Below are 20,976 nucleotides of genomic sequence, written 5' to 3' on the forward strand. Positions count from 1 at the left end.
TAAAGATCATAATATTTTAATATAAAAGTAATTATATTAGTTAATTATAATATAAAATATAAGTATTTTATTTAAAAAGAATATGATTGAGTTAATGAAATGAAAAAATTTTAAATAATTGAACGAGTAAGTAGTTGTAGTATTTTTTGTAAAAATTATATAAAAATTATTTATTATAAATAAAAAGTACGTAGACAAACAAAAAAGAAAAACAAACATAAATACACTAGAACGACATAGTCGTCAAAGAGAAAGACAGAGAATTCAGAAGAGACAACAGTTTCAGTACATAATCATCGTCAATTTCCGGAGCAAGTCGAGCACCGATACATAAACATTCACAGCATCGATCACCCAAACATATTTACGACACAATAAAAAAAAAAATTAGTAAAATGATCGAAGACTAAGCTTCATTCGGACCAAGTGATGTCCATCTGCCCCCAGTCGCTCTCCGGAACCCCTAAAGCTTTCCACACGGCCTTGGACGCATCGACGATGTTGTTAGGACACGGCGGCTGATAGTCGTGATCGTCGTCGCACCCCATCGTGGAGTCGCACTCGTCCACCACCATGGCCGCCACGCTCCGCCCATTACCACTTATAGTTATATTATTGTGGCACCGCCGCCCCCCGCTGTACCATCCGGTCGACAGCGCCACCACCGGAGTGTTGTCGGAGTGGTACTTATTGTCGCATTCCGAGGGCGCCCCGCCGTCCCCGTTCTTCTCGAAACTATTTAGCGTAAGAACCGCGCCGGTGCTTCCGGACACCGGAGGCGAGCACTTGTACGTCGTGTAGAGCTTCCCGTCCTTACAACAATCCGAGTCGTTTTCTGTGTTGCATTGCCCCGGAGGCGGCGTCTTGCCCTTTATTTTCCCGCTCGGCTTGCACGTTTGAAGCCTCGCCTCCGCCGGCGCCCCGGCGGCGATGATGAGGATAAGGAGAAGAGATGCTTTAGCAATGTTGTCCATGATAATATAATTTTAATATATATGTATGTATATATATTTTTTCTTCTCAAATTGGTATAAAATGTTAGCATAGGATTTCATGTTTATATAGAGTTTTATAGTGTAAATATCCAATAAAGTGCTCAAACTCATTTGGATAATGTAAAAGGAGTAATAGTTTTCAAGTCAATCCAAATTAGGGTTCCAAAGTGTTGTTTGTTCTTTCAAACTATGCTGCTACGTGCTTCGAATTTTATTATTATTATGATTAATTTATATATATATATATATGTTTTTCATTTTTTTAAAGATATTTAATTATATATATATATATATATCATAAATTGTCACATTGGTGGTTGGAGCGTTGTTGCTATAGTTTTGTTTTCTTGAGAATGTGAACTGCAACGTGCCATGCCTGCCTAATTCCAAACAAAAGCTTTGTTTATAAGTTCTCTAAGTTTTAGAATTTAGAATTTAGAATTTAGGATTTTTTTTTTTTTTTAATGGTAAAAATTGGGTTTGTGACTTGTGAGACAAAGTAAATAAATGCATAAATAAAATGAAACAAAATCGTTGATTAGTATCTAAGAAGTGTTTAATTATAGAGCAGTGCCTTTGGGTTTGAATTAAAAAAAAAAAAGTTATTCTGAATTTTGAATTTAAATAATATTTAATTATTATTATTTTTTTTTTTTTCTGTAAAATATGGAGTCTAAGTTTTAAAACTGAAAATTATAACGTAGAAATACATGATGAATACTTTTTTTTTTGAAAAGAAGTTCATGTTACAAGATAGATAATAAATAACAATTAATAGTTTCAATGAAGTTGAAATTTGTAGATAAATATTAGTGCATTTAATTTAATATATATTTTTAATTTTGTATTTAATATAAACTTTTATAAAATAAAATAATATATTCTTAAAAAATCATAGTAAAAATAATTCTTAAATGAATAGACCCAATATATATATATATATATATATATATACTGGTGCTCGTTCGCGGTAGCCTCGTTTGAGCAATTTCTAATATAAGAATTTTGATATGCATTATATAAAATATAGTATAATGTGTAACACCTCCATTGGCTTGGACTGAAAAGCTACCGCCACACTGCATCAGGAGGTCGTTACCTCTTACATCGGGGTCTCATAATACAATATTAAGGCTAAAATTAACCATAAAAGTGCATTATATATAACAAAATTTGATTTATGAATATGTACAAAACATACTCCTACACAAGAAGTTTTTCCGGTTAAAAATTTACATCTAATACAATGGATGTAAGTTCACTCAATCAGGCCATCTTTCTATATCTCGAGATGTCCCTGTCCCGGAGGTGCCAAACATACCTGAACTAAATATTTTTCTTAGAAGCAGTTTAGAATTAAATCCATTTTAATAACTAACGTGAAATATGTCATATCATACATTTTAAAATAAAGTCTAGCTCCGTCAATCATAAAATACATGTCATGTCATGCTAATAGTGAAATGATGCAACAAATATCAAACTCGACAACAATGCACATGCACATATATATACATCCGTCGAAGTGAACAACCGGAATAATCTCGACCCCATAATAACAGGTTCACTAGACCATCATCAATAAATAGCCAAAAAATATTCGACTCAAGGAAGGACCTGATAAACCCATAATAATATAACGGTCATCCAGTCACTTCCATATACCCACCATACGACTCCCACAATCAATATATGGATAGCCGAACGTTGTCGCCATTAACTACAAGACGCCCCATAGTCTGTGATAGCGAAGATAGGACCCCCACTGACTAGCCCTATCCTGTGTAACATAGTAGAATCTGTGCAACCTGGAATCACCCAAGGAAAACCCGGAAACTCTACTCTTCATCGCGCGCCCTAACGGGATCACGTCTGGAGTTTGGCATACGATCCTAAACTACCGATAGACCTCACCGGTGATCAGTCCAATGAGTGGAACAACACTTAACACGAATGATTAGACTAAATACGTCTCAACTACAATGGGTATAATCCCTGAATGACCGTACGACTAAGTCACCCAACTGTCCGACTACTATCGTCCACTATCGCCTAAGTGTTACGGTACATCGTGGTCGAATATCCTAACCCCAGATGATGCCCTCGCCTAGCACTACCGCACATGGCGACTAAACGATAGATTCATAAAACATAACCGATAAACCGCGCAATATGTGTGCATCATGTCAAATAAGTGAATTTATCGAAAAGGGCTTGTGAGACAACTCACCTATCCTTATTTTCATAAATTCATCAACGCGATCAAATACGTATATAAAAAATATCATAAAATGCGAAATTTCACACATGCATATGCCCACATATATACAGATATATACATGCATGACAAAATGATTCTTATAATATCACATTAGCATATTAATCAGAATCACATGTAACATGCATACCTAATTTCTTAAAATTAGATTTAATTCTCTACTGCGTACACACTCTCTGACTTTAGCAATTTCACTCAAATCTCCTCCAACGTATATATGCACTATTATTAACTCAAATCAGATGAGCTATATGTTTATTCATAGGAGCTACCTGCTTATTCAAAAAACTGATTTTTATAATTTGCTCCATGGGCTTTAAATTTTTATATTTAGTAAAATACGATATTCTAGCTATAAAACTCTTATGCCTCATAATATTTATATTACCCGATTATTAAATAAAAAAATACTTAAAAATATGAATAAACAGGCGGGTACAATAAACTACCATTTTCAATTCGGCTCGGATCGATATGAAATTCTCAAAATATAACGTTAGGACTACGAATAGACTATTAGCTAGAGAAATTTATCGATTAAATAGCCAAATAGCCAATTATAAAATTTTGAATATTCCAATATGTAAATTTATATTAAAATTCATAATTAAACTCTACATTTAGTAAAGAATACAATACTAAAATCGAACAGCTAATTTCCTTTTTTTTTTTTTTTTTCTTTCTAAGGTTTGTTTGATTTATATATATAATTATATTATTATTATTAACGTTGTTATTATTATTATTATAAACATTATCTTCAAATCATAACATTTAATATTATTATTATATATTTATTATATTATATTTTATATTTATCTTCATCGATATTATATGTTTAACGATCTTTTCAATCATAATTAACATATAAAGTAGAAATAAAATTTATTCATAAATATAAATTTCTTGATCCTAAATATTATAAAAATATTTATTTACTATAATAATATTATTTTATACACTCCGAAATCGAGACATTACATAATTCATTAAAATTATATGAATATTTTTATTAAGAATGTATATATATAATTTGCTACCAAACATTTTTATCTATCAATATTTTCAAAAATACTGGAAAGTGGATGAATGGCAACTTCATAATCATAGAGTGCGAAGAGTTCCATGTCTTATAAAATTCATTTAGAGCAATGTTTTCGCCCAACAACATAATATTGCATATTTTATGTCGGTGTGGAATCTTCTTAAAGCAATGCTGCTGATGTTTTGAAAAAATACCATTTCTTGCTAAAGTTCTGAAAGAAATTTCATTTTTTCTTGCAAAGCATTCAAAAACTGTTACAAACTAAGCAGTACTTACATTGGACAATAAGGTGAGGTTATCTGGTTGTGTCGGGATTGGATTTGTAATTGTGAGGTCATGGATTCAAACTTTCGACGCTTCAGTTCACATGCCACACATAGTTTGTCTAGTTTGACTTGCATGAATGTTTGGATAATCACAAAACATAGAAACATAACATTTGTCTTTTTTATAGTTCTATAACAATTTAAGTTCAATCAACAACAGCTAAGTTATACGCACCAATAACCGGCTATTTAAACAAGTACCGAAACATAAAAGCCCCTCCAAGTAACCTTAAAAAGTCTAAGTGAAATCAAACTTACGAAACAACACATACCTTTTGTTGGGACTGGGCCAAGTCAACACTAGTATGATATTGTCCGCTTTAGGCTGAGCCTGCACGGATTTATTTTTGGATATTCTCCAAAATGCCTCATACTAGTGGAGTTCACTTGGGACTTATAAGGTGTGTAATTTTCTTCACAACTTCCAATGTGAGACTTACATCGCCATGAGACTTTCGACACAAGGCTCATCCGCAGGTCACGAGGGCGAGCCCACCACCACAACCAATGTCTAATGCCACCCAGTCCACTTCACCATCTAACCGGTCTCTGATACCACTGTTGGGACTGGTCCAACTCAATACTATTATGATATTGTTCGCTTTGGGCTGAGCCCGTACGGATTTGTTTTTGGATATTTTTCAAAATGCCTCGTACTAGTGGAGTTCACTCGGGACAGATAAGGTGTGTAATTTTCTTCACAACTTCCAATGTGAGACTTGGGTTTGCACCCAAAATATTTACCAACAATTTCTTCGACCACATCTTCAAGGGTCACTATATGTTCCAACAATTAAAAAGGACAATTCATCTTCCAAGTCTTTTAATGTATTTTTTGAGTAGATATTTTTTTCTTATATGTGTGTATCATTAGAATAACTGGTTGTTTGTATGAGTGAAAGGAGCTTACACCAACAGTTCCTCCATATTTTACTATGCATAAAAGTAGTTACACATTGAAGACATCACATAATCAAATGCCTTATACTACATTCTAGTTGCATTCTTTCTACTTATGAATGTATAATGTGGCAATGTAAAATAATTAACACAGTGATTTAATTGGAATGCATAAATTACCTTACGAAGAGTTTAAATTTCAAGATCAAATCATCGATGATGCTAGTCACTGAAGGACAAAATGCAAAAAGAATAATCTTTTTATCATCAATTTTATCACTGTCTCTTTAAAATCCACACGAGAAAAAATTAAAATAAACTAGCCGTGGGGAAGAGAAAGATCGAAAAATGGATCATTTTTTATTAGAATCGTCAATAACTTGTTGGAATACGTTTTTTTTTTTAATCGGCACTTTCTCTTTTTTAAAAAAAAAATTAAGAAAAAATATTAACCTGATCGAGGACACTAAGGGTGCATTTGTTTGGGGGTTTGGATTTTGAGTTGGAATTTGAATAATAAAAATTTTAAATTTGAATAGTTGTATGATGTGATATAAATAGGTGTTGATGTGATATTTTGAATGTAAAATTGATTTTTAGTATAATATAAAAATGAAAAATAGGCGTTTGAATTGATATTTTTTACGGGAAAAAAATGGGATGAATAGTGGAAATCTAATCCAATCCCCCAAACAAACACACCCTAAGTAGTCACTAGGGCAGAGAAACAACACAACAACACGAGGTAAGTGAAGTCGTGAAGAAGAAAAGGAAAGAAGAGAATGAGAGAACAAAAGAAATAAAGAATGGGGAAGAAGCCCCGCGTAAGCTGCTGCTGTAGATGTGTGATGTTTTGATTAGAGTAATAATTTTGAATAAAGTAAAAGTAATACTCCCTCCGTCGCAGAAAAAGTGACTTATTGGAAGTTAACACGGGAATTAAAGAATAATAGTATTTAATTGAAAGTTGGTATTGTTAAGCACAAAAAATAATAATAATAAATAATGGCAGTGGGATTCTGGACGGGTCTGGATATAAGTTAAATGACCCAGAAGTAGGGTGCAATCGGACAGATGCAAGGATCGGGAAGGAAGAAAGGTCGGGCGGAGTCTGAAAAAAGGTGTACCCAAGTCGGGTAAACCGTAGATCGGGTGAAAGACGAAGTCGGACAGACGCGAAGGTTTGTCAAGAGAAAGGTCGGGCAAGGAAGAGGTACGGACAGATGCGGAGGTCTGTCCAGAGGACAGTCTGTCCTTCTAAAGAGATAAGGCAAATAGAGCCGGTCGGTTGGTCCGTGGTCGGGACCACATTTGGTTGGTCCATGGTCGGACCAATTAAAGTCGGTCAAAGACGGAGGGCGGCTGATGCGGAGGTCGGCCCAAATGATGTCGGGCGAAGAAGCAGGTCGGGCATTGAGGTCAGGACGTGATACGAAGTTCGGACCAAGTGAAGTAGCATGTGCAGGTCGGGTGAGAGAGCAGTTCTGGGGCGGTTAGAGGAAGTTGCAACTGACGAACGGTTTTTTGAAGGTCGGACGTAGTAGAACGGTTGACACACGTGTCAATAGAAGAGAACTTTTGGGGCGGTTAACAACGGTTATGGTAACTGACCAGACGACGGTTCTGAACGTTTTCTTCAAAGAATATTTAAGGATTTGGATCATCATTTGGCAAGGCATCTTCAATCAACTTCAACAAAGCAAAGTCAGATTTGGGGATCACCACTTTAAATTTCAGTCTTTTATTTTCCAGTTTATTTTCTGTAGCATACAGTGTTTAGAGATTCCTAATCTCAGGCACTAATTAATCAAGTTTAAGGATATTTTCTATATCTTTGAATTTTACTTTATTTTTGTTGAAAAATATGTTCAACAGGTATAAAATAGAATATAAAAGACTAAAATGTCCATACTTTTTGAAGGATTTTAAAAAGTAAGTTAGAGTAATAATTATGGGTAGTTTGGAAAAGTATAAATAATTTTGTTATAAAGTGAGGACCACGGTTACTAAATAAGAAAACAGGACAATTGTTTTGGGACAGACAAAAATGGAAAAACAAGACAACTCTTTTGGACGGAAGGAGTACTATATTTTATAATATATAATTATATTTTTATATATTTTTTATATTAGTTATTTTGAAAAGCTGTGCAATTAATCAATTCAAATTTTTTTTTCTTTTTTATTAAGAAAATGTAGTACTTCCTCCGTATTTTAAGAGGGGTGTAATTAGTAGATAATTAAAAATATATTAGTGAAAATAATTATCCTATAATATAAATAATTATAAATTAAGATTAAGATAACTAATTAGTTTAATTAAAATTAAAAAAAAAAAATTTAAAATTTAAAATAAGATTAAAGTGTGTAATCATTTTCCAAAGTGACATGGTACGTGAGACAGACAGAAACAGTAACGTGGACATACTATCTGGAAAGGAGGGAGTACTTTTTATTGTCAATATTTTCGGAATTTGAAAGTGTTATTAAAAAAAAAAAAAAAAAAAAAAAAATAATAATAATAATCTACAAAATAGTAGGCATATTAATATATATTTTTTATATTTGTAATTATTATTCTCTAATTTTCAAGCTCGATGAAGAATGGCAGCCAACCTGGAGGATCAACCCATCCGACCACAAAGAAGTCCCTCCAACCGGCAGCGTCCAAGATGGGTTGACGTGTTCAAGTGAGATTATGGAGGAGTGAAAGAGAACGTAAAAACCTTATCTAAAGTTAGTTGGGGATTGGAGGAAGTTAATGAGTAATGAAGAAGTAGGAAGAGAAAGACAGAGAATTTGGAAGAGACAACAATTTCAGTACACAATCATAGTCAATATCCATAGCAAGCCGAGCACCGATACATAAACATTCACAACATCGACCACCCAAACATATTTACGACACAAAATCAAAGAAAAAAAATTGTAAAATAATCGAAAATAATTAGTAAAATGATCGAAGACTAAGCTTCATTCGGACCAAGTGATGTCCATCTGCCCCCAGTCGCTCTCCGGAACCCCTAAAGCTTTCCACACGGCCTTGGACGCATCGACAATGTTGTTAGGACACGGAGGCTGATAGTCGTGATCGTCGTCGCACCCCATCGTGGAGTCGCACTCGTCCACCACCATGGCTGCCACGCTCCGCCCATTACCACTTATAGTTATATTATTGTGGCACCGCCGCCCCCCACTGTACCATCCGGTCGACAGCGCCACCACCGGAGTGTTGTCCGAGTGGTACTTATTGTCGCATTCCGAGGGCGCCCCGCCGTCCCCGTTCTTCTCGAAACTATTTAGCGTAAGAACCGCGCCGGTGCTTCCGGACACCGGAGGCGAGCACTTGTACGTCATGTAGAGCTTCCCGTCCTTACAACAATCCGAGTCGTTTTCTGTGTTGCATTGCCCCGGAGGCGGCGTCTTGCCCTTTATTTTCCCGCTCGGCTTGCACGTTTGAAGCCTCGCCACCGCCGGCGCCGCCGCGGCGACGGCGGCGGCGAAGATGAGGATAAGGAGAAGAGATGCTTTAGCAATGTTGTCCATGATAATATAATTTTGATATATATATATATATTTTTTCTTCTCAAATTGGTACGAAATGTTGACATAGAGTTTCATGTATATATAGGGTTTTGTAGTGTAAAGATCCAATAAAGTGCTCAAACCAATTTGGATAATGTAATAGTAGTTTTCAAGTCAATCCAGATTAGGTGCCATAGTGCAGTATATGTGTTGTTTGTTCTTTCATTATTATTATTATTATTATTATTATTATTATTATATATTTTTTCATTTTTTTAAAGATATATTTTATTTTTATTTTAATTAAATATATATATATATATATATATATAATAAATTGTCACATTGGTGGTTGGAGCATTGTTGCTATAGTTTTGTTTTTCTTGAGAAGGTGGGACAAGAAAAAAAGAAAAAAAGAAAGAAATCGTTGATTAGTATATAAGAAGTATTTAATTAATTATGTAAATAGAGCTGTGCCTTTGGGTTTGAATTTTAAACAAAATTATTCTGAATTTTGAATCTAAATAGTATTTAGTTATATATATTTGTAAAATATGGACTCTAAATGATAGAAAATGGTAAAGTAAAATTGAAAAATATGATGTAGAAAAACATGATGAATATATATATATATATATATATATTTTTAAGAAAAAACATATTTTACAAGATAAGTAATAAATAAATAATACTCTCTCCGTTCCACATACCATGTCCACATTGCCGTTTATGTCCGTTCCACGTACCATGTCATTTTCATTTTTTGGAAAATAATTATACACTTTAATCTCATTTTAAACTTTTTAATTTTATTTTTTTAAAATTTGATTAAACTAATTAGTTATCTTAATTTTAATTAATAATTATTTATATTTATAAAATAATTATTTTCACTAATACATTTTTAATTATCTACTAATTACACCTTTTTAAAATACCGTGTATACAGTGTAGCAAACACGTTATGTGGGACGGAGGTAGTAATTAATGGTTTCAATGAAATTAAAATTTGTAGATAAATATTAGTGTGTTTAATTAAATATATATTTGCAATTTTTTTTAATATAATATTTTATAAGATAAAATAACATATTTTAAAAAAATCATCGTAAAAAAAATTGTTAAACGAATAGACCCAGTATATATATATATATATATTAGTACTCGTTCGCGTATAGCCACTTGAACAATTTTAATGTAGCTAATTTTGTTATGTATTATTAGGAATATAGTAGAATTCATTAAAATTATATAGATATACATTTTTAGAATGCATATATATAATTTTTTATCATATATTTTTATCTATTAATATTTTCAAAAATAATAAAAAGTCGATGAATGGCAACATCATATTCGTAGAGTGTCACGAATTCCATGTGCTATAAAATTCGTAGAGCAATGTTTTGCTGATGTTTGAAAAAAAGGGTAAACTGTTTTTTTAGTTTCGTAACTGGATCTTTTTATCATTTTAGTTCCGTAAGTGGAGTCTGTCGCAAACTAGTCCCATAAGTGAAAACTTTTTGTTGTTTTAGTCCTCCGATGCCGAAGACGCCCGCGTAGCTCGCCGGAGGTGACGTGTCCGCCAGGTTAGCGACATCTGGCGGACACGTGGATTTTTTTATTTTTTTTTCATTTTTTAAAACTTATTTTTAATTTATTTTTAATTTTATTTGCATTTTTTTATTTTTTTTATTTGATCCTATTAAAAAAAAATTGAAAAATTTTTAAAAAATAAAAAATAAAAATACACGTGTCAGCCAGGTGTCGCTGACCTGGCGAGACACCTGGCGGACACGTCACCTCCGGCGAGCCATGCGGGCGTCTCCGACGCCGGAGAACTAAAATAGCGAAAAATTTTCACTTATGGGACTAGTTTGCGACAGACTCCACTTATGGGACTAAAATGATAAGGTTTCAGTTACGGGACTAAAAAGACAGTTTACCTTGAAAAAATAACATTCCTAGCTAATGTTTTGAAAGAAATTTCATTTTTCTTGCAAAGCATTCAAAATTTCTCTCATTTTTATTAAGAAAATTTTAGTATTTTTTATTGTCAATATTTTTGGAATTTGAAAGTTTTGTAATATAAAGAAATTTTATTTTATTTTCACAAAATATTATATATTTGATATATTTTTTATATTTGTAATTTGATTTATATCGAAAGTATTTGAATATAAAATAATAATAATATGTATAAGGCATAAAATGGGTGGTTTAGGGAACAATATAATCACATATGTTATGTTATTTTGTGAATTTTATTATAAGTTTTTACTATTTAAATTCTTTTTTTTCTTTAAAAAATATCACATCAAGTAATTATTTTTTCTTTTTTACTCCTTTCGTCCAAGATACCGTGTCTACAGTGTACTACACTGTAGACACGGTATTTTAGGATGGATGTAATTACTAGATAATTAAGAATGTATTAGTGAAAATAATTATCCTATAATATAAATAATTATAAATTAAGATTAAGATAACTAATTAGTTTAATTAAAATTAAAAAAATAAAATTAAAAAATTTAAAATGAGATTAAAGTGTCTAATCATTTTCCAAATAAAGAAAGTGACATAGTACGTGGGACGGACAGAAACGGCAACGTGGACACGAAGGGAGTATATTATACTACAAATTTATTTTACATTCAAAACATCACATCAACTTCTATTTATATCACATCAAATAACTATTCAAAAATCCAAATCCAAAACTTAAAACTCACAAACAAACACACCCATATTGTTTTAATCCAAATTCATGGGATAATAGCGAACTACTTCCCAGCTTCGATGAAAACACCAAATTTTATAATTTCTTAATAGACATGTAAGCAACGTATTAAAGTATCTGTTACAATTAAATTTTCTATTATCTTTCTCATTACGTTGTCAAACTTTATTATAACAAGGTGTATTACCTCTGTTAGGAAATACAATTCATTACCTCTATAAAAATAATAAATAAATTATATTTTAATTAATTATAATTTTAAATTTATTTACAAATAGAAATTCAAATTTATTTCAAAAAATTAAACCTCACATGTATAGTTTTCAATCAATTTTTTTATATATCCAATTTTAACATTTAAAATTTTTATATTCAATCTATTTTCAATTAGTTCTTTAATAAAACTATTGGAAACTAAAAATTATCCCAGCAATATATTAATTCAAATTTATTTCAATCATTCAAATTTTTAAATATAGCTAATTTTATAAATTCGAATAATTTTAATATTTCATATATAAAAATTATATAATATTATTATATTTTATATAAATTAATATTTTAAAAATATAATATAATATTATATAATAAATATTATTTATATAGTATTATTAAACAACTGCGGGCACGTCGGTCATCTTCTCCGGGCAGTGCCGGCTTGAGCATGGCCACCTGGGCCACGCCTACGGCCCAAATATTTTGGGCCCTTTCGTAAAATAATAATATATATAAAATAAATGTTATAAATATATAAGTATATAATATTAAAATATTTATTTTAAATTTGAAATTTCCTTAAATATATTTTGGTACTTTCTCCGCCTACAAATCAAATGGATTTTTTGGAGTTTTATAATAGATTAAGATATAATACTCATTTCGTGTCATTTCAAAAGAGCCCTTTGGGATTTTATAGTAGATTAAAAAATAATAGTATTTTATAAGTGTGTAAGAGATTTTGACATTTTTGTGGTAAAGAAATTGTATGTGTAAGTATGTTTTAGAAAGAAATATGTGTAATTGTATTAGTGTATAATTACTTTTACTAAAATAAGAAATGAATACATTTGAGTGGGACGAACAGAAATGATAAAAATGATACTTTGAGTTTGGACTGAATGAGTAATATTTTATTAGTCAGGGGAAATGTGCATGAATTTTTGATATTTTTGTCTTTTAATTTTATATATAAAGTCATTGTATGTGTAACAATATGTTTGTAATTTAAGTAAAAGGTAAAAAAACTTTTGATATTAATGTATAATTACTTTATCTTAAAATAGAAAATTGATACTTTGAAATTAGACGTACGAAAATGGTAAAAATTATACTTTAAATGGGGACAGAATGAGCATAATATTTTATTAAAAAATATTATTCCCTTTGTCTCATATCTATATATCCATTTATTTTTTGTACGGAGTTTTAGATATACTAGTATTAGATTGAGATAAAGTATAAATAATGGTAAAAAGACTAAATTAACCCATTTAGTATTGTCTTATATAAAAGTAATGACATTTGTGTAATATATTGTAAATTGGAAGGGTATTTGTAATAAATCCACGTGTCCGCCAAGTGTCGCTGACCTGGCGGGACACCTGACAGACACGTCACCTCCGGCGAGCCACGCGGGCGTCTCCGGCGCCGGAGGACTAAAACAACGAAAAATTTCTACTTATGGGACTAGTTTGTGACATGCTCCACTTATGGGACTAAAATGATAAGGGGGTCTAGTTACGGGACAAAAAAAAATTTACCTAAAAGAAAATTGATATTTTGTTATGAGATGGATCAAAATAAAAAAATAGATAGATTGTTAAAGCGTCAGAGAGAAAGTATATTTTATTTGTAATGGAAGCAAACAAGCCTAAAAAATATTTAAAAATAATTATTTTCTTATTATTTATATATAAATTAATAAAATAAGGGCCCATTTTTTTATTTTTGCTCATGCTCATCAAAACCCAAAAACGGCCTATCTCCGGTGAACTAGCGGCTGCTCGGGCTACGTCCATCTACACCGGAATAGCTGCAGGCACGTCGGTCGTCTTCTCCGGTGAGTCAGCGGCCGCTCCGGCCTTCATCTCCGGCAGCAATTGGCGACCACGAACGGCAAAAACAAACAACGGAACAAGAATATTTGAGACAAGACTAATTTTATTATTATGCGATACATACAATTAAAAGCTTCTATTTAAAATATTTGTTTGGACACGCAAGCTGCATGCCATTTTATGATGCTTTATTTTATACGGTCCATTGCATATGTTCTTACGAAGTAGTGTTCCAAGTTGTTATAACAATTTTTATATTAATAGTTTTTAATAAAAATATATTAATTTTTTTAAATATTTTTAAAAAAAACAAAAGAAATATTCTTTTTATCCGTCTTTAAAAGTCACATTTACCTTTTACGTTATTCAATTTAGCATTAAAAATATTCTTATATTTGTATAATTTTTTGTACAAATGTCATTCTATTAGTATTATAAGACACCAATGAAAGTATTTTTGCATTTTTTTCTAAATTTGTATTTAATTTGTATTACGTTTCGATATAATAATTAATTTTCAAAGATCAACACGCAAAAAGTAAACAAGACCCTTAAAGCCAAATGGATGTATTATAGTAAAATTTTATAATTTTGAATAACTAATACTATAATAATTTTTTTAAAAAAAAAAAATTACATAGAAGGAACGCAACTAAATATTTTAAAATATAATACTCCATAATATATTTTAATTGTCATTTACATATAAAAAATTAATTTAAAAATTATTTTATCAAATATTTTAGTATAATCAAATCAGTTAATTAAATCTGCTAATGAATAACAACTAATTGAATTAACTATTAAAAAAAAAAATATTCCTAGACAAATGCAGCCTTAAATTTCCGTGCTTTATATGTACAGCACTAGTCACGTGCACGGTCACTTACATTTGATGAAGATTCATTCGGGTGTCGGCAATTCAGTCTCACTGTCCCACACATAGCTCTGACTGTCTTTCAATAGATATTTTTGAAAAGTAACGCTGTCCGATTCTATAATTCTCATTTACGTTTTATGTATTGATCGACGGAGCAGTCGGAGACGGTGGTAGACGGTGGCCACATTGGCGGAGCAGTGGTAGACGGTGGCCGTCCAGTCTAGGTAACTGTCGGCCAAAGGACGTCCAGCGGCCGAGCATTGGGCACACGCTGCCTGGAAGCGTCTGGGCCGCCCTGAGATGTTCTTGCCACCCTACGTGCCCAACGCCCAACAAAGTCGTCACCCTAGGACCGAGTGAAATTCGTACCAACATCGTTCCAATTACTTGTTTATGCTATCATCTTGAATATTAATTATTATATCAAAATATAGTACAAATTAAAAAAAAATTGCATAAATATTTTCATTACTGTTTATAATATTACTAGAAGAACATTTGTAAAAGAAATTATACAAATATAAATATATTTTTAATGTTAAGTAATGTGACCTTTAAAAATGGACGAAAAAAAATATGTATATATATACTCTATATATTAAAAATATTGTGTCATGTATAACTCTATTTGACCCTTCTAGTTCGAATATGGGGTTCTGATCATTAATGTAGACATAAGAATAAATACAATTAATAAATAATTAAAAATATATTAGTAAAAATAATTGTAGTTACAATAGAAATAATTATAAATTCAAATTCAAATAACTAATATGTAATACCGTAACTATTTGATCCTTTTGTTCTGAATATAGGATTTTGATTACTACGGTAGACATGAAAATAAATAAATATATATATATAGTTATAATACAATCAAAATAATTATAAATTAAAATTAAAATAATTAAATTATTTAATTAAAGTATAATTAAAGTATATAATTTTTTTTTTAAAAAAAAAAGTGAAATGAGATATGAAAAAGTACATAAATAGCAACATAGACACAATACAACTGATGAAGGGACTAAATTATAATATCTCCGTCCGGCTCTAAAGGTCTTATTTACTTTTTGCGTGTTAATATTTGAATATTAATTATTATATAAAAACATAATACAAATGAAGATAAAATAACAAAAATACTTCTATTAGTGTATTATAATAATATTATAATGACATTTGTGCAAAAAATTATACAAATATAAGGATATTTTTAATGTTAAATACAATGACGTAAAAGGTAAATGAAACCCTCAAAACCGGACGAATGAAGTATTAACTTTGTCTGAAGACAAAATATCATTTTTCTCATTGTCGTTTGTCTCATTCAAAATTATCAATTTCATATTATAGTAAAAATAATCATTTATTAATACTAAAATACTCTTAAATCGACAAAAATTACAAATATAATCAATACATGTACAATTTATTTATATATAAAATACAAATGACAAAATATGAAATCCATCTTTCAGTTCAATTAACTAATAAAATATTATTATTATTATTTTTTTTATCTACAACAAAACTCAAAGGAATACTATAGACTTGAATCCAAGAGAGTATAAAATATTAAAATTTTATAATTTTGTACTAACTTAAGAAATTTTCAAAATTTAAAAGTTATGACTTTTTTTTCCATAGTTTTTTTAGTGTTTCAATAATTTTTTCTTAAAAAAATATCAAATCAAATATAAATTCTTTATTTATTATATTGTATAAAATTTCACTCTTACATTAAAGATACTAAATCAACACATAACAATTGAGAAAAATATATTTGATGAAAAATGTACTCGTTTTGTCTCATCTTAATTGATATTTTTTTATTCCATAGCAATTGATATTTTTTATTTTAGATAAAATTTATTAAATCAAAATATACTTTAACAAATATAAATTAACTACGTAACACATAACATTAGACCTTACAGAGGACTCATTCAAAACCTCTTTAATTTATTTATCTCCTAAAAAAATAAATATTTAAATATATATTCTAACTTTTTTTAATTATATAGTATATTAAATTTATTTTAAAATTACAAATATTATTAATTATATAAAAAATACTCCCTCCTTCCCATATACCGTGTCTGCTACACTGTAGACACGGTATTTTAGGAGGGATGTAATTAGTAGATAATTAAAAATATATTAGTGAAAATAATTATCATATAATATAAATAATTATAAATTAATATTAAGATAACTAATTAGTTTAATTAAAATAAAAAAATAAATTAAAAAGTTTAAAATGAGATTAAAGTGTGTAATCATTTTTTTAAAAAAAGAAAGTAATATGGAATGTGGGACGGACAGAAACGGCAATATGAACATGATACGTGGAACGGAAGGAGTAATAAAATTATATTATAACTCATTATTATTAAATAATTCAATATTATTTTCTTAAATATCATTTACTAATTAAAAAGTTTTATTGAACGGAGATGGAGGGAGTATTACTCCATTCGTCTTATTTAAATTGTTCACTTTACGTTAGATACGAAGTTTTAGGTATTGTATAATTAGTAAGTAATTAAGATGATTAAATAATTTAATTAAAATAATAAATTTTAAAAATTTTAAAATTTAAAATATAATTAAAATATATAATTATATATTCTTTTTACAAAAAAGTTAATTATATGAAATATATGAAAATAAAAAGAATTCACAAATTAAATGACAAATGTAGTTAATATCTGATGAGATGAAACACTGACAACATAAAAATCACCAAAAATATGATGACAGGACTATCAATATTATTATTATTATTACTTACTCAGAGTTGTCTGCACGATTGCACTGTACGCTGTAGTATCAATAACTCCTCTGTTCGTTACTCCTGTATTATAGACACGGTATTTTAGAAATGATGTATTTAATAAATAATTAAAAATGTATTAGTGAAAATAATTATTTTATAATATAAATAATTATAAATTAAGATTAAAATAACTAATTAGTTTAATTAAAATTAAAAAAAAATAAAATTTAAAAGTTTGAAATGAGATTAAAGTGTGTAATTATTTTTCAAAAACGGAAAGTGACATGGTATGTGGGACGGATAGAAACGGCAACGTGGACATAGTATCTGGGACGGAGGGAGTACTTTTACAAGATTCCATTTCCTTCAAAAGGTGTGTATGTTTGAGAGTTTTGGATTTTGAGTTGGAATTTGAATAGTAAAAATTTTGAATTTGAATAGTTGTATGATGTGATATAAATAGGTATTGATACGATGTTTTGAATATAAAATTGATTTTTAGTATAATATAAAAAATAAAAAAATAGGTATTTGATTTGATTTTTTGAGAAAAAAAAAAGATGAATAATGTATTTAAAATCTAATCCCCAAACGGACACATCCTAAAATTATTGTCATGTGTCAATTTTTATTTTTATTAGTGTGTTTTTCGAAGGACTTCTACATACTTTTTACTATTCTTTTTTCAAATCAAATGGATTTTTTTTCAAGTTTTGTATTAAATTAAAAAATAATACTTCATCCGTCCTATAAATATAGTTTTAATAGGGTTGGATAAGAGATTTAAGGAATAATTATATTATATTGGTAGTTGGTAAAAAATATAGATAAAAGAATTTTTTGCCCTTGTGAGTGTATAAGTGTAAAAGTAGTGACAATTGTATAATAAAAGTGAAAAAGTAGGGGTAGTTTTTTTGGTGATATAGTTATTTATGAAAATAAGACTATTATTTTGGGAATATAAAAAATGGTTAATAAAACTATTGTATTAGGACGGAGTGAGTATTATTTTATTAATTAATGAAAATATGTAAGAATCTTATATATTTTTTATTTTTAACTTTAAGTATAAACTAATTATATGTGTAATGATATATTTATAGTTAAATAACGTTAAGAATATTTTGATATTAATGTATAATTATTTTTCTAAAATATATGAAAGTGATATTCAAAGTGGGAGGAACAAAAATAGTAAAAAATATACTTTAAATTGAGATTGAGAAAATATATTTTATTTTAATATTATATAAAAAAATAATTTTTATTTAAAATATTGTATCAACATTTATTTATATCACATTATGTAATTATATAAATTCAAAATCCAAACTTCCAAACAAACACACCCAAGTTCTTCACCTAAATATTTTATTTTCTTTTATAGTTTATATAATTTTTATTTAATAATCCTTTTATTTTTATTTTTATTTATATAAATATCAATTTAAATATTAATTTTAACCCCATTAAATTTAAGAATATTATATTTTTTATTGTATATATTCATTAATATAATACTCTTTCTGTCATAAAAGATTATTCATTTTTATTTTTTATATTTCATAACAGATGATTTATTTTTATTTTTATTAAATTTATTTATCTTAATTATATTTAACAAATATAAATTAATTTAATTAAAATTTTAATCTCACGTAAGACTCACTCAAAAGTCCATTATTTTTATCTCTCATCCATAAACAAATATTTTTATTTATATTTAAAACTAGTTATTTTTTATAAAATTAGTTTTAAATTAATTATATATAAATAAATAAATTTTATTTATTTGTATTATATAAAATTTTATTTTCTACGAAATTCTATTCATATGTATATATTTTATTGAGATATAATGCTAACAATAATAAAATAATATCATAACTTATTGTTAATTATTTAATAATCTACACTACCTAAAATACCATGTCTCTAACTAAAGAGATCATTTTGACTAGAACGAATGTAGTATTATTTTTAATTTACTACAAGAAAATCTTTTAAGACCATAAAGATTGGACAAATGTAGTATTCAAAATATGCACAAAATGAAGTTATATTTGTTCTTTTAGTCACATTTTTTTTTTTTTCCAGTAAGAATGCCTATAAAATTAATACTTCCTCCGTCCCGCAAGAAGGTTGCCACGATCTTTTTACATGTTGATCTTTGAATATTAATTATTATATCAATACGCCGTAAAAATCAAGAAAAGAAAGCAAAAATAAGTTTATTAGCTTCTTATAATACAAATACAATAATATTTTTCGAATAAATTATTCAAATATAAAGATATTTTTTAATGTTAAGTACAATGACATATAACCCAAATGACAACCTTCTTGCGGGACGGGGGGAGTATTTTGATTTACTTCATTAAATAATACTCCATTCGTCCGCTTACAAAGTTTACATATTTCAACTTTGGGACGTCCAATTATAAAGTTTATATTTCATTAAATACCCTATATTTTTTTACAAATACCCTTATTTACATCACATCATTACTTTTACACAAAAAGTAAGGACAAAAATGTCATTACACTATTTTTAACTACTCACTATAATTAAAATATTATTATTTCTTAAACACCACGCCAAAAGTAAATGTAACCATTGTAAACGGACGGAGGGAGTATAATTATCTAAATATATTTTATAGACATCGGAGCACATGCTCCATATAATCCATGATCCTAAATTTTTTATAAAATCACTAACCAAACATATTTGACTATGTTCTTATATGACTTGATTTCAGTTTTTACTATTCAATAATTGCAATTATTTATAAAATATAATTTTTTTTCTTAAATAACATTAAATCCAAATTACTATATATATATATATATATATATATATAAAACACCCAGAATTGTTCTTTCTTATTTTATTATTCAGTTTTTTACTATATATTCTCACATAATCTTAAAAAAAAAAAAAAAAAAAAAAAAGCTTATAAAATTTTAATTATACTCAACAACTAATTCACGTCAAAGTTAACATAAATCAAAATCGATCTAAATTTGATTTAAATTTGAATTTCTTATTTAAATAACATTTGATGTGATTCTAACTAAACACAACCTATATAAAAAAAAAAAAACAAACAAACAAAAGATCACTGAGATCCTATATTCATGCAAAAACAACATAGTTAGCTGACTTGCTCTTGATTTTTTTTTATTACACATGGTTCAGCTAGTGTAACTTGTCTTGTCAGATCTAGTTTGCAGGCTATTAAGTTCGATCGGAGGTTTACCCAGAGCGCACATGAAGGATAGCGGCTACAGGTTCCCATATTATATATATAAAAAAATTATAAGAGATGACCTGATAGTGTAGAGATGGACTCGTGATCGTAAAGTTATTACTTTAAACCTTGAAGTCTCCAGATTTTCTCAAGGATTTGCCCATAACGCAAATTAAAAAAGAATAATAATAATA

The 20,976-nt window shown here is 28.7% G+C and overlaps 1 protein-coding gene across 1 annotated transcript; it reads right to left on the reverse strand.

Moving 5' to 3' along the window:
- Positions 1–338: 338 nt before the first annotated feature.
- LOC127250829 (putative ripening-related protein 1) lies at positions 339–9,090 on the reverse strand. Its single transcript, XM_051274255.1, has 2 exons — positions 8,528–9,090; positions 339–903 (listed from the first exon to the last, which is right to left on the reverse strand). The coding sequence occupies exons 1-2, from the start codon at positions 9,088–9,090 to the stop codon at positions 414–416; spliced, it is 1,053 nt and encodes a 350-aa protein (XP_051130212.1). The 3' UTR covers positions 339–413.
- Positions 9,091–20,976: the final 11,886 nt, after the last annotated feature.

The sequence above is a fragment of the Andrographis paniculata genome, unplaced genomic scaffold (assembly GCF_009805555.1).
Source record: "Andrographis paniculata isolate CXL003 unplaced genomic scaffold, ASM980555v1 Contig38END, whole genome shotgun sequence".
In the NCBI taxonomy this organism is placed as follows: Eukaryota; Viridiplantae; Streptophyta; class Magnoliopsida; order Lamiales; family Acanthaceae; genus Andrographis; species Andrographis paniculata.

Excerpts from the sequence above, each read along its gene's own strand:
- LOC127250829 (XM_051274255.1), bottom strand. The coding sequence starts at position 9,090 with ATGGACAACATTGCTAAAGCATCTCTTCTCCTTATCCTCATCTTCGCC. Across the intron at positions 904-8,527 it reads GGGCAGATGGACATCACTTG|GCTTCAAACGTGCAAGCCGA; the intron begins GTCCGAATGAAG and ends GGCGGAGGCGAG.